This window comes from Nomia melanderi, chromosome 1, assembly GCF_051020985.1.
Source record: "Nomia melanderi isolate GNS246 chromosome 1, iyNomMela1, whole genome shotgun sequence".
Taxonomy (NCBI): domain Eukaryota; kingdom Metazoa; phylum Arthropoda; class Insecta; order Hymenoptera; family Halictidae; genus Nomia; species Nomia melanderi.
This window is the reverse complement of record NC_134999.1, coordinates 36,337,045-36,352,499: the sequence shown is the minus strand read 5'-3', so window position 1 is coordinate 36,352,499 and position 15,455 is coordinate 36,337,045. Positions and strand designations below refer to the sequence as shown.

Here is a 15,455-nt window from a genome sequence, read left to right as displayed (position 1 = left end):
AACATTGCTAAGCCAAAGTAGGAGTGAATGTTCGATTGCTTCAAGTTGCGTCGAGATTCGATTTCTCGAAGGACGCGTACGACAGTACGCGGGGGTGAAAAACACGCAATATATCCCGGCGAAGGTTTTCACCGGGAAATACGAAAGAAGTGGATGTCTTCTTCTCGCGCGAAGACGAGAGTATTCAGAAAGGCTGCTGGTCAGTCGTAATGAATAATGTCCACATCTGTTCGGGACGTCCCATCAGTAACTGCTACCCCCGTCACCCGCCCTTCTCGCCCGGTTCGATCCTTGCTTCACCTTGCTCCACACCCTAAAAACCATTTCCACCCCATCGCTGCTTTCTCGCCCGATTTCGCTGCATATCAAATTATGGAGTTCTGAATGGCCGATCGTCGCCTGCTGCTGCTGCTGCTGCTGCTGTGATATATTTGGATATATTAAATTTTTTTCCCTTGTCCGAACATCCGGCCGGCCACTACACCAACCGGAATCGATATAGACGGGGCTGCTCGGCGATTTCGCCCTTAGAACCTCGAAAATAAGATCCACAGCGACTCGTGTTTGTCCACAAACACAGTTCTCCATACAATATCCAACAGACAATCAACATAACATGAATTCTATTCAACAACCTCCATAAAACATCGAACAATACGTCCCTTAATTATTCAAAAACTAACCGCCAGCTTTCGATCGACATTTCGAAACTATTTCCCAAGATCCGCGATCGTTATTCACGAAAATCCCCATTCCTTCGCCGCAGCGCTCGCAGTTAATATTTCCGAGCGTTCCCGGGGTGGCTCAATTTTAAAGGGGCAATTACGGCGACGAAAGGGGTCGAATAAAAATCGACGAGCCAGTTCGGTCCACCTATGAGCCTCGAGGAAGGTCGAGAGGCTTCGTTTGCATAGTCGACAACACCTTGCGTGTCCATTACGCGGGGGTGGCCGGTGCAGGGTGAGCCGGGGGTGGCGCGACGTTGGTGGACCAAGGGGCACGGCGGTAAGGGGGCGGCGGTAGGAGGTGTGAACCGTAAACGCGCCACGTGCGGCAAATGGAAATGGACCAAATATCGCTGCAAACACTCGACCGTGCGAGTATCGATATACGACGCACCCTCCTCCATCTCTCCGGTCTCCTGATCCCCCTTTCGCCACGACCAAGAGACACACACGCTCGCCCGCACGGCCGCACACACGTGCGCGCGCGGTCCGTTTTCCTGTCGTTCCCAGCTCTCACACCTTCCTTCCAGCTCGCGCCACCCTCCCCGACCGCGTCCGTGTGACGTCCGGCTTGGAAATTCACCGGTCACTCGAATCCATCAGGTATCCACAAAATATCGCAAGGCACTTTTCCGCGCGCCCTCTCTCTCTCCCCCTCTCACCGGTTCCCCCTTTTTCTCCGGCGTTTCCCTATATCGGGCGCGTGCACGTGCGTAAAATCGCGCGAGAAGCTTTTACCGGGCCGAGGAGAACGTGGCCGGAGGATCTCCGACCTTTGGAATTTAGGTGAACCCGGGAATCCGTGATTCCGAGGGGGCGGACTCAACCCCCGAGAATTTTCACTTCGAATTCCACGCTCGTTGCGGGAGTATCTGGAGCTGGAGCCGTGGCAGTCGGCCGTGATTGGATTTCACTCGCTCGGACTGCCTTCGCTGAAGGACGCGCGGAAACAATGTACGCTTCGTTGATTAGGAGATAAGTACCGGTTAGATTGACATCTATGATAATATGAATCAGTATCGCGAACGGATAAACTGAGAGTTAATAGACAGTTTAATCTAACAGAGCGAGATTCTCCGTTGAACTCCGGTTAAATATACAATAAACTGTCTTGCCAACGGAATTGCATTCTCCGGGTAATACTTTCAGTTCTCGCTCGCCCTTTACGTCCGTCGCCGCTCACTCACCGCGCGATACACATCTCCGAGAGAAAAATCCCTCGCCCGGGGACACCGTCTACCGCGAGCAGAAATTCTCTGTTTCCACGGCACGTCCCGCGGTTTATTCCCCAGGGAATGAGTTACTGGGTCAGGCCGCGACCCATCCTCGCGATACAAGCAAATGCAGTTACGCCGGCCGCGTCGGGCGCATTAGCGTGCCGGATTAACCGGATTTGGGGCCGTCGCCGTGGACACCGCGGGAAAGAATGGCGGCGCGGGCCAGCGGTTTCCGCCGTGGTACGGATTCGCCGGTCCGCTTATCCATTCGACCAATTCGTGGACGGAAAACCGGTGTCCTGCGGACACCGGGAAAGGGAAGCGAATTCTCAGAGAGGAAACAGATGGAGGGGGCGGGTGAAACACGGGAGGGTGGCGTAGGGCCGAGGATAGAACGAGCGAGTGCTTCTAGCTAAACAAATATGTACTCACGTACTCATTCACCTATCTCCCAGTCAGGTTCTACCTACGCTCCTACAGCCCTTTTAAAGACTTTTCCTGCTGTCCCCGGACTCTAACCTCCGTCATCCCCTAACCGTTCCGATGTTCCTGACCGTATCCGGGGCTTACGCTCGCGGGAACGAGTTCAATGAAGGGAGGCCCGCGCGATCCGGGGTATCGTCTCGGGACTCTCCGCAGCGATTCGAACCTTTTCCAACCGCTACGTTCTGTTTGTTAAACTGGACAGCGTCGGGGCTGTGTTGTTCCTGTGACAGCCACGTGACTGTCATTCAGGGAGAAACGCGTGGGTGCTCGGGGCTATGAAATTTTACGCTATTGTGCTGTTGTCTATTGCTGTGGAAACTTCGCTGATCTAATGGATATTTTTTCCAACGAGGAACGTGTACGCCGTGCCCCTGCCATTGTGAAATCGGCTGTCTGACCATGACAGGCGGGATCTACTGATACTCTATATTACTATATATCTTCTGTTATTTCCTTCCCGAAGCTTTACACTATTTTCTGTTTCCAAGTGGGTAAAAATATAGAAAATCGCCTGTCTGACTATGAACGTCCAGATCCACTGTAGATATTCTATTACCAGAGCACAAGATTCAGAGATCTTTCAGAAACTGATTAACAGTCCCCACCTTCTCTGTCGCTCTAGAATTAAGATTCGAGCCGATTTTTTCACGGTCCCGTCTGACTATGAACGTCCAGATCCATTGCAATTACTCTATCACCAGAGCACAAGATTCAGACATTTTTCAGAAACTGTTTAACAGTCCCCACCACCTTCTCTGTCACTCTAGAATCAAGATTCGAGCCGCAGATTTTTTCACGGTCCCGTCTGACTATGAACGTCCAGATCCACTGCAGTTACTCTATCACCAGAGCACAAGATTCAGACATCTTTCAGAAACTGTTTAACACTTCGACTGCCACGTCACCCGAATTCGTGTGACATTTTTTACAGAAACGTGGACATTAATTTCTATCATGACGTATCGAACGAACGAATTTTGTTGGATATATGAGATATAAGAAAAATAATGGAGCAGTTATTAAGAATCTTGATTTCTCAGTTCCTGGTTAATAAAGAAAACTGTTTCGAGTACATGGGAGTTTGATGAGTGTTTACATGGTAGTCAAAGTGTTAAATAGTTTCTGAAAGATGTCTGAATCTTGTACTCTGATGATAAACTAACTGCAGTGGATCTGAAGGTGAACAGTCCCGTCCACCATTCTCTGTAGAAAAAAGATTCGCGCCGCAGATATTTTCACGGTCTCGAATCGATCCGCCGATATATCCTTCGAGGGGCAAATCCGCGAAGGATTTCGCGCCGGCTCGCGCGCCTCCTCCCCAGGAGTCGGACGACGGAACGCGGCCCGCCTATTTGTTTCGTCGCAACGTGTATTGACACTGCGCGACGGTAGGCGTCGCGGCGATAATATATCGACGGGCCCGGTGATATATGCCTCGGCGGAGTGAGTGGCCCCGGCGCAGAAGAAAGACTTGTCTCATAAAGTATAGGGCGATTTGTCACGGCAGTTTGTGATGCGACCGGGAGAGAATAATCCTCTGGATATCATCTAGCGTAACTTGCTCCCCTTCTGTGCTCTCCTCGCCCCCCTCCGCGCGTCGGCCGCCCCTCGTCCAGCCACCCACCGAGCTTTCGCGCCCACCTCCCACGTCCTGAGAGCGGATTATTCCTGACCCGTTGCTGCCTCACCCCCCTGCGACCGCCCTCCGGCGTGTTCTTCGTTAGTCTCGTTTCGACGATCGTGGATCCTACGAATTATTCGGTCCGTGCCCTCGAAATTTACTCGCGACGAGGCTTACGCGCCTCCTGACGAGCTCGTTCGAGCCGCCGATGAAAAATGCCGTCTGTCGATTGATGTATCCCGCCCTTCTTCTTTTATCTTCGACTCCCGCCCCTTCTAAGAGGTCCTGGGAGCGTTTCAATTCGATGCGTGATCGATGGATGGAGGAATTTGTATTTAGAGATTCTTCGGATCTCGGGAAGTGGTAACACTCTTGTTGTAAGCAACTGAGATCGAGGAGTGTTTTCTTATTGTTTGATTATTGTGTTGTGTAACTGGATCGCTTTGGATAAGTGGCTCTAATTAGAATAAATATTGTGCATATTAGCATCTGGTTGATCGATCGAAGTTATGTAATTATTACATTATTCTTAAAATTTCCAAAAATTGGAAGCTCTATTAATTAGACAATCGAGGATTCCAAAGTCTTAAATGCCCTGTACACTAAAATCAACGCACTTTTAATCAACAAAGACGTATCGACGTACCGCCAACTGAATTCTGAGTGTTTTCTTATTGATTGTTTGATTGTGTTGTGTGAAACTGGATCACTTTGGATAAGTGGCTCTAATTAAAATAAATATTGTGCATATTGGTAACATCTGGTAGATCGATCGAAGTTATATAATTATTATATTATTCTTCATGTTTTCAAAAATTGCAAGCTTTCTTAATTAGACAATCGAGGATTCCAAAGCATTAAATGCCCTTTACACTAAAACCAACGCACTTTTAATCAACGAAGACGTATCGGCGTACCGCCGACCAAATTCTGAGTGTTTTCTTATTGTTTGATTATTGTGTTGTGTGAAATTGGATCGTTTTGGATAAGTGGCTTTAATTAAAATGAATATCGTGCATATTGGTAACATCTGGTAGATCGATCGCAGTTATATAATTATTACATTATTCTTTAAATTTTCAGAAATTGGAAGCTCTATTAATTAGACAATCGAGGATTCCAAAGCCTTAAATACCCTGTACATTAATACCAACGCACTTTTAATCAACGAAGACGTATCGACGTACCGAATTCTTCCAGCTCGCATCGAAGAAAAGATGCTCGCGCCCATTATCGATCGATAGTTTTAATTACAACCACCTTCATCCAGCTTTTCAGCGTAACGCGGCGCGGCTCGGCGCGGCGCCGTCCGGCTTGTTAATTTAGCACGTTTCCGAGCGCTTTGTAGCGGCACTGCGCTTTTACTATTCGCCGTTTCCTCGGCCCTTGGCCCGTCGTAACCCTTTCCCATAAATTCCCCGCTTTCCGCTGGCCGATTTATAATTACCGCTCTCCTCATATAGCCGAAGTGTAATTTGCTTGTGTAAATTCTACACGCTTGCTCCGCGATATTTCGGTCCGGGGCCGAACACCCGAGTGTTCCCGTGGCCCGGGGAGATAACACTTTTCCCGGATTTATAATAGTTTAGCCAAATTCGCGATAGGGCAAACCTTTCGTAGATCCCAAGATCAAAAGCTCGGCTCCCGGCGTGCGCCGCGGTGCTCCCATGCGCGCGGCTCGCCGTCGGCCGAGGATGGAGCGGGCTACGCGTCGGTTGGGTCGTTGGTTTTCGGCGTAAAATAAACTTCCAGGTGAATTATAATTTCATAAGATTCATAATAGAGACAGTCGGAGTACGCCGGTTTCTACCTTTGAATTTCCCTACCGCGCTAGCGAGCTCTATATTTAATATCGAGTGCCCTCCGCGAACCTGTGTACAACCTCGAGCTCGCAACGCGAGCTGTCGCGAACGCGAGATCGTTTCTCGATCGGTGACACACACTCGCGCGCAGACACGTACGTGCGATGCAGATATAATCGAGCCAAAACAGTTCGCTAGCAGCCGCCGCGAGATTGCGGTTTAATTGGCCGATACATTATTCAAAAACTGCAGTTTCCTTGTCGATCAAACCACCTGCAATCGTTCCCCCACCAGCTCGCGGGGCCGCCGCCGGATAATAATATGCATTGTCAGGCGAGATTAAAAAATCAATCAGAAATTCTCGCGTCTCATCTGCATTTAGCGTGCGGGTACCGTCGACCGGTGAATTTTGCATTAACCACCCCTATTATCGGTTCCCGATCTAACGTCACTGCTACAAGTGTCTCTATAAAATATAGAACCGGTCCAATCTTATCCCGAACACGCTCCGATCCATAATTCGAAATTTCTCTTTTCGGCTGACGCTCGAACGTCCATCCTTCAGCCCCGCTCTGCTTCTTATATAACATAATTTATTAATGACGCGTACGTCTTTAACGATATTTCTTCTTTGGGATCGCGGGATTCCCGGGACTATTTTTATATTCTCGCGCATAGTGCACCGATTACTTTGCATTAATATCCTGTCAATTACAGTGTGTCTCGGAGAATATCTAATATAAAGGAACCTGTATAAACGACTTATGCAGATACAGCAAATGTATACTTCGTTAAGAGTATTTTAAATCATACACAGAGTACGAATGTATCTCAAATGCGAACAAATATTCCATTACTGACGAAAGTTACTAACCCTTTGCACTCGAAAGTTTTTTACTGGAAATATTCAATATTCTCTGATGAGATACAGACGATGTCCTTTGAAACTAATGAGAAAGCATATAAATTAAGAAGGAAAGTTATTTTATTTCAACATTCCATGTATTGATGCGTCATACAAAGCTTAATATTATATATAAGACTTTAATTTTGCAAACCAAATCGAGTGTTGACTGAGAGTCACCTCTCGATTGGTGCATCAAAATTGTAAAATTCCGTATTTAACATTAAGTCTCGAGTAATTCGTCGATACGTAAAATGGGGAAGTAAAATACCATTGTTGCCCTTATTTTGTGAACAGATTCCTCGTTAAGTTGAAAGAAATGTCATCTGTATCTCATAGAAATAAATTGAATATTTCCAGTGACAAATTTTTGGAGTGCAAAGGGTTAATACTTACTACTATTTACCAGAGATTTAGCAACTAGTCCTCTAACGAAAGAGTTTCCCCAATGAACCCTCATCCTCGAAACGAAGACAATAGAAATTTCAATTCCACATGATTTCAGAGAGATTATTATAGAACAGAATTATACGTTCGAGAGAGACCTAGCTAGGCAGAATAATTCCGGACAGGTGTAAGTGCATTCATCGTTTTTCGGCTGGAAGCTCGGCGGAACGGCTCGTTCCGAAAGGGTGGACGGTGTTTCGTGTTTCGTGGCGGTTTCGTGCGCACGGTGGCGCGGTAGCCACGCGACTGTCGAGCAGGTAGGAGAGCTTTCAGCTTTTCGAGCATGGAGGTTCGAGGTTTCGCGGTTTCGGGGGGGATAGGACGAGCCCGGCGGAGGAAAGGGCGGCCTGGAGGGAAGGGGGACGAGCGTCGGCGCCCGACGATACACTACACGCCCGACACAACGATGAGTTCACCGATCTCAGTGCGTGCCACGCGTCCGACACGATAGCACGCACCTTTCTGCCTCCGCTCCGAAACATTTCACGCCTCTTTGTCATGCTTGCAATAAGAATTCATCGCATTATCGTTCGAATACTGCATTAATGATTGCACACTGCTCTAACGAGTTTTGTCCTTAAAGAAAAATTGATTCTAAATAATTATTCATCGTCCTCTGAAAACGTAACAAGACATGTAATTTGGTACATCTTGTTTGTGTCCATTGATTGGATTTCATTAGAATTCGAAAATTTTCAGAATCACTCGAGTAATGAGAGGGTTGAAAAGTGTTCTATAACGATTACTATGAAATAACATTTAGAGAATATAGAAGCTGAGATTCGATCCACCACTTCTGAAACCATATTGCATTATATCAAGTCAGACACGTGTCGAAGATATCGAAATAAATTCAATAAATAGGAATATCCTTCAGTTCGGAATACCCTCGATAGATTGAGGGGAAATACAATTTCCTGCTATGAATACTTAATGTTTATATTGAATATTCCTGCTAAGGTTCCCACGAACCTGATTAATAAACGAATCCCGAGAAAAAAGATTTAATGACTGACCCGAGCATAAATCGAAGACTTCGCATTTCCACAGAAGAAACATCGAATTAACATGATACACGATGTAAATTCGTTCGACTCTTCAAAACTGGCATCGACGAATCAGAATACAAAGGTCCTGAAATATTGATCGGAAATTCAGATCTCTACTATCCGCTTGAGCACATTTCATCCGCTGGAAAGGCGCCGTAATTTCGCGCTTCCGCCGCGGATTTTACCATAAATTAACACTCACTTTACAGCGTGATACACGGCCCGGCCACGACAACTGGAAATTATCGGCGAGCAGGGAGCCAGAAAGTCCAGGACGCGTAATAAGAAAATTGATGTCGGCGAAAGGAACGGTCTCCGGGGCGTCAGGCGTACAACGTTGTTCCCGGTGTTGTTCCCATTCCGTATGCATAGACCGGGCATTATCGCGGTTAGTAAATTTGCAAGAACTCACACGAAAACATCGTATATCGCATTCTCGTTCCTCGTTCCCCTCAACGGCCGGCGAGACTCGGCGATTGCCCTGTACACGCTTGGCACACGCGTTCCATTAACTTTTTACCGACGCCACAGGAAACGGAGAAACAAGCGGCAAGAAAAAATTCATTCCCCCTAAGTGCGGGGACAGTTCATCGACGAAAGTATCGGCATCGTTTTATAGACCGGCCAGCCAAGCTGTCAAGGGAGCCCGGTGTTTACGCTTTATCGTACGCCAAGCTGTTTTCCTTATCGATCGCGATTGTTATCAGGTCATCTTGCAGGCCATTGCTTGCAATTGCATCTACCCGACAGCGCGCCGATATATAACTGTAAAAGTTTCCTACGAGACGCCCGGCTTATGACGACGAACCCCACGACCGACGGTTTTTACGAGATTACTGGGAAAATTTGAAAATATCCGCAGAGGATATTCCTTGATTAACACTGTTCACTGATTCGTTAGACCGAATTGGAAACGTTCCGATGTTCACTAGGCACAAACGTTAATTTCCATAGAACACTACGAGATTCTGAAACTTCGAAAGAATTTCAACAATCGAGCACACGTGAGAATTACAGAATCTAAAGGTGAACACAGATGAAAATCTCAAGGATCCCAGCACGCGACCTCGAGCAATAAATTATAACCTTCCCCGTACTGTCAGTACGAAGTCAGCGGTCGCTCATCGAACCTCACGCTCGCGAAACGTGCTCGACGTCTCGCTGATCGAATCCCGGGTTGAAACAAACGTCCGCCACTGCTCGCGTCGATGATCGCCGTTTCGCGTACGGCTAACAGGACGAACGTTCGAGCCGAGCCGTGGAGCGCGGCGAGCGAGTCACGTTGCGTTTTCGCGTGGCACGACGCGAGCGTGTGCCACGCGGCTATCTCGTTTCGACGCCGCGCGACGATCAATCTCCGGAACCGCGGGTTACAAAAGGTCCGCTTACTTACACGATTTCTTGCATCGTCGGCGGCCAAGTTCCCGCGAACCAGGCGTCCCGGCTCACTTTTCCCTGCTGGCCGGCGGCAACAGCGTTCAATTACATTCACGGTAACTCACTGGCCCGCCACTGTCACGTTCGCGAGCGATCGGCGAGCGTCAGCGTCACTCGCGCGGCCCGGCGGCATCGATCACGCGTGCACACGTCACTCCGTCCCGCACCGATTCACTCCGAGATCTCACCGGTGGAACGCTGATCGCTCGTCCACGTGATTGCCCGCGGGGCTCGCGCACTCCATTCAAAAACCGACGAAACTACAATCAGAAGAGGCTCGCCGTAGAACGATCAAGAAAACGGGAAGAGAAGTATCAACGACGGCGCGGGATGAATGACACGGGGATCAAGATAAAGGAGGGAGCGAGAGGTTGGCCAGAGGTTGACATAACAGAGCCGAGTCGGACAGAGAACGAAGACGCGGGGCGGAGGCGGAGGAGGGAGGGACACATACATGTACTTACATAAGGACCGTATGTACGTACATAAGGAACGTGTGTTCGGAGCGAAGAGAGTACGGCCGAACGAAACGGACAGAGACGTAGAGAGGGTCCGTAGGAGGGGGGTCAGGATAGTGACAAGAGGGTGAGTCGCAAGAACGTACCCGAGGAGCGAGCCGTTCCGTGCGAGTCGGCCGGTTGTGTCCGGTTGTCTCGGGATATGCACGGTTAGTAGGCGATATCGTGTTTGCCTCGGCGCGCGAGTCAGGCCTGGCCGTAGGGGTGGCGAGGGAGAAAGAGCGCGAGGCGACAACGGCCGAGAGAGAAAAAGAAACAAGGCCTGTCCGCGGGAGGGAGCGAGCCGAATGAAGAAGAGAAGAAAAAAAGAGACGCGAAGAAAAGAAGATGAAGAAGAAGAAGAGACCGAATGGGCCAGGCAACACGGCGAGATAGGCGGGAGAAGAGCGCGAGAGGTGGTAGGGCTTGCTGTGTTGTGTCGGATGCTACCCGGTAGCGAGTACTTGTTGTTGAGATACCGAGGCTAACGTGGGGGGTGGCTAGAGGGGGCACGGCTCTCGGAGGGGGGAGAGGCTCCGTCGGTGACGACGCCGGAGAACGGCGCTCGTAGGCGGCGGAAGCGGCGCGGACCGGGAGCAACGGAGACAGAGGACGATCCGGAGAAGGGGGCTGCGGAGCGGGGGTTGGCCAGCCTTGGAATGGCCTTGCGCGCAGCGGCGCCGGGTGCAGGCGGAGGGAAAGAGAGACGAGCGGTTGTTCGCGTCGGAAAGCGCGGGCTAAGGCGGTGGTTACCGATGGAATAAAGGAGACGGAGGAGCTAGAGTACACTGGGAGGAGGGAGGATGGTGTTAGGGGATGGCAGCGGCGGCGTTGACGGTGGTGGTGGCAGCCGGCGGCGGTGGTGGTGGAAGAGGATGCTGCGAGTTGCCGCGAGAGAGGCTGCACCGGCTCTCCGCTGTCTCGCTAAACAGAACGCGAAACACAACTGGGTCGCGGTGTCTCTCGCGAAGTCAGCTACGGAGGAGCCTGGCTTGCTGGTAGGGGACGAACGCGGTGGGGATGGAGCGGCGGTGTTTGTCGGGAAGGAATTTAAAGAGAGCGGATACGATACCTTCAGGTTCTAGAGATGATCGATGGAAAGCGTATATATATATATGTATATGTATATCGGAACGACGATAATTGACGATCAACGGGGAGACACTGGCGCGATAGAGGGTACGACTTAACGCGCGACTACCCGCGAGACGCGACGCTCCGTGTACGGAGAGAGGACGCGGCGCGAGTGTACACGCGGCGCGGATGCGCGCAACTCTGCGGGCGAGCACGCTCGGCTACGCTGTTTTCCTCCCTGCCGTTAAAACAATAATGCAATATTTAACCATACACACGGGGAGAGCGACAGAGAGCGCGAACGGGAACGGCGGATCGTGAAACAGGGAGGGGGGACACGGAGCAGCCACGGTGGCAGTGGCGGTATCGGGGCGAGAAAGCATCGCGGTAGGGAGATAAGGAAGGTAGGGGCGAGGACCGTAGGGAGAGAGAACGGACGTGGGCTCTCGTCCTCCCCTCTCGCCTGCGAAACGACCTCGCTCCCTCTTCTTCCCTCTGACGCGGACGAGGCTGCCTCGCGTGCTACCCTGATACGCTTTTTTCCCGTTCCCTCTCTGTTCACGGACCGCTTGCTTGCTTTTTCCCCGCGATCGTCTCTTTCTTCGGCGTACTGCAAGCTTTTAGGGGAATCCCTCGCCCTGCAACCCTGCTGTCTCTCTCTCTCTCTTTCTTTTTCTCTTTCTCTCTCTGTCCTGGCAGCGACGCTTTTATGCGACGCCGACGGTTACGGAGAGTGCGTGAGTACGATGGAGAGAGAGAAAGGGATGAGACCGAGATCGAGAGGGAGGAATGTGTATATGTATATATATATATGCATGTATTATATATATATATATATCTCTTCTAGCCCCGGCGACTGTGTATGGATTTGTAGGTACGGACGTGTGTATGTGTACGTGTATTCGAGGATACAGGGGCGGGTGCCAGGTGGTGGGAGAGCTGGAGGCGGCGCACCGCTCTTTTCAAGCGTGTACGTGGGGCAGCGGAGGCTGGGGTGGCTCTAGACGCATTCTCCGAACGATGCAGGTGGGCGAGTGGGCCTCGGAAAGGAGAGGAGCCGCGCTCCTCCACGCGCCGCACTCGCCCGTCTGACTACGGACCGACCGCATCTCCTGTGGCGTTGCTGCCGCGCGATGCTACCCCTTGCGAGCTCGTACGAGTGCATCGAAGGAATGCATGGTGTGATAATTATTTATACTATAATACATGTTACGTAACGTAAGAATTTTTAGTACGATGCTGTAGTCTCTGAATGTGAAACGCGAAATTCTGGCCTCTGAGTTGAAATGGGAAAGTCTAGTCTCCGAAGTTAAATGTAAGACTTCCGTCTCTGAATATTAAATATAAAGGTTCAGTCTGCGAATTTAAATAGAGGGTTCTAGTTTTTCGAATTTACATATGAAACTGTAGCATGAATTTCAATAAGGTTCTAGTCTCTGAATTTAGGTATGATACTTTAGCTTTTGGATATTGAATGTAAGGCAGTTGGTGGGGTTAAATGTTTAAGTAAATTGCGAGCCGCAGGATAGTTGCGGGATTTTTATAGAAACGATCGCTGATCGTTCTTGCTTCGGAGGAAGGGTTTAAAGTAAACTTTTCAAGGAACGGAAACTCTGGATGACCCTTTCGTCACGGCGATCCCAGACGAAAGCCTCAACCCCTTAATTAAAATGATCGCGGAGCGACCGCAGCGAGGGTTCCCTCGCGCCACTGCGGAGGGAATCGAAGTTTTTCGCACGAAAATGTCTCGTAAAATCGCGCCGGAACTCGCGCCATAAATTCCGCGTGTAATTCGACGAGTAATCGTCAGGAGCAGATGCCGGTAACAATAAACCAGCCGGATATCAGAGGACGACGTCTACTCAGAACATTCTGGAGCCGATCCATTGATATTCGCGGCGGTCCACGCTAAGTACGCGCATAAAACTATGTCCCGCGCGGCGGAGGGTGGCTCCGAGACGCGAAGTTAGAAACCGGCCGCAAATATTTCTATAACATTACATTTAAACTACGCCATGCTCCCCGGAATTTTGCATATTTAAATTCCACCTGAAAATAACTTCGTCCCGGAATAACACCTCCCGCAGAGTTCGCTTGAATATTTACTAATAAAATTATAAATATCCGGCACAGTTTCATATGATACTTCCGAGATCAAAACTCGGAAGCTTTTAACAGCAGCTACCTTCATCCATTATATCGGAAATATTCATAAACCTTCGAGCAATCAACTATTTCAACAGAATCAAATCTGACCTATAACCTCTTACTAGAAAATCCTCATGTTTCACAAACACTAAAAAAACTCTACACAAACCAACACAAATGCAATACACTATATCTGAAATTGTAACTCAAACCTCCCCAATGCATCCCTACATCGAAATCGATGATTACAACCCTCCCTACAACCCTCACGCAATCTATCGAAAAACTTCCCACAAATCTATAAACCCTCCCAGAAACGTCCCCAATTACACTGTCATTTACGACGATCCCCGACCTACAGGCATTTGCATTCGGCCAGGCCGGTCGGGTGCACGTCCCAACACCGCGGGGTCTAAGATACAGGGCTGCATTTGCATTCAGCCGGGTACGAGGTCTTCTTAACTTCGGGGCAACCCTAATTCGACCAAGTTCCCGCATCAGTCTCGCGCTTCTTCGCCGAGCGCGCCGCGGGAATGAAATAAGAGCCGCGTAGAGAGCGGAGATAGAGACAACGGGAGAGAGAGAGAGAGAGAGAGAAAGACAGAAAGAAAGAGAGACAGCTCGCGTCTCACCGCGCGGCGGCGAGGCATTCCTTTTTCCGGCTAGCTGGAACGCTGGAAGAGTGGATGCCGCGGGGTGGGTGGACGGGCGGAAAGAAGGGAGGTGGAAGGAGGGTGGCTGGTTGATAGCGGCTACGCCGATACGCCAGGCGAAAAGGGTCATTCCGGGGAGTAGCAGCCTCCAGCGAGAACGGTGGATGCAACGGGGGAGGTAGGTCGGAACGAGCGGGTGGCAGGAGGGTGTCGGAGGTAGCTTCGAAGTCCAGATAGCGGTACACTTAGCCGCGTGTATAGCCGTTCTCTCCGGAGGATAGAAAACGTCCGGGATGAAGGTGGGAGGAAACACGGCGGAGGGTTCGGAGGAGAAGAGAAGAGGGTGGTGTGTGTCGGGTGGCGGTCGACAGGCGTGGAGGGGTAGAAGAAGAGGCGTGGGGGGTGGTGGCCACCACCTTGCAACCCCCCACCAGCGCAGGAGTCGCGTCGCCGACGCTCGGCCAATAAGGAGGCCCGCCGACACAGAGACAATTCAAATGCTGCGCCAATAACAAACGTCTTTTGTTGTTATACGGCAAACTTTCTTTTCGCTGGTCCTCTGTTTGTGCCGTCCCTGGGATGCCCAACCCCGACGCTGGATTCCGTACCGACGTTCCTCTCTCACTCTCTCTCTCTCTGTTTCACATTCTATACTCCTGTCTCTCCGTCCCTGTCGCTCTTCCTCTTTCTCCACCGCCCCCCTTTTTTCTCTCGTCTAGCCTCTCTTTTTCTCTCTTTCCCTTTCGTTCTTCCCTGGTCTCGCCACCACCGCCCAGCCGCTGCTACCACCACCCTCTCTCGGCGACTCCGTTCGAGGCATATTTTTCTTTTTCTTCTTCTTCTTCTTCTTCTCCTTTTTTGCTCGGTGTACCTGTCCTCCTCTCTCCGGGTATTTCTTCCGTCGTCCCTCTCTCCTTTCCCCGGAGCGTCAACATATTAAAACCGGGGAAAGGGCTGGGCTGCGCAATGCTGACTCTGCCTTTCCACGGTCTTTCTCTGTTCGCGTGGACCTCTTCCTCATCTTCTTCTGTTTCTTCTTCTTCTTCTGCCTCCGCCGCCCCCGCCGCCGCCGCTGCTCCCCGTGGTTGCGCGGCTGTGTGTTGCTGTTGCCCCGGCGCTACGGCGTTATCCTTGCGCGCGACTGCTGTGCGGTAATTCCGCCTCTCCGCGGTCAGCCGCCCGGTCTTGCACCGCCCAACTGGTTAATTCTGATACAAAATGCACCTCCCCTTGCTCGCCTTGCGCAACTCCCTGTTTACCTGCGTCTTCCGGGTAGAGGTATCCGTACGACGGTTCGCTGGATTGGCGGATCCTGCAGATCCTTGTTGCCATGGGAAACAAATACCACCCCCTTCCGACGTGCGATCGGATGTTTATGCGAACTATTCTTATGGT

At 50.4% G+C, this 15,455-nt stretch overlaps 1 protein-coding gene across 23 annotated transcripts in view; it reads right to left on the bottom strand.

The window, feature by feature from the left end:
• The window catches only part of FoxP (forkhead box transcription factor P), a 273,351-nt gene that overhangs the window by 50,783 nt on the left and 207,113 nt on the right, over positions 1–15,455 (bottom strand). Inside the window, exons 1-2 of one of the 23 annotated variants that reach the window (XM_076373511.1) lie at positions 11,258–11,368; positions 9,647–9,948 (exon numbers count right to left, since the gene is read on the bottom strand). The exons of 20 other annotated variants lie outside the window; for them this stretch is intronic. In XM_076373511.1, the coding sequence (XP_076229626.1) occupies positions 9,647–9,658 (12 nt within the window). In that variant the 5' untranslated portion in view covers positions 9,659–9,948; positions 11,258–11,368. Of the gene's footprint in view, positions 1–9,646; positions 9,979–10,292; positions 10,326–11,257; positions 11,369–15,455 lie in introns of those variants that run through there. 2 more of the 23 variants (XM_076373510.1, XM_076373512.1) reach the window with 2 other exon arrangements.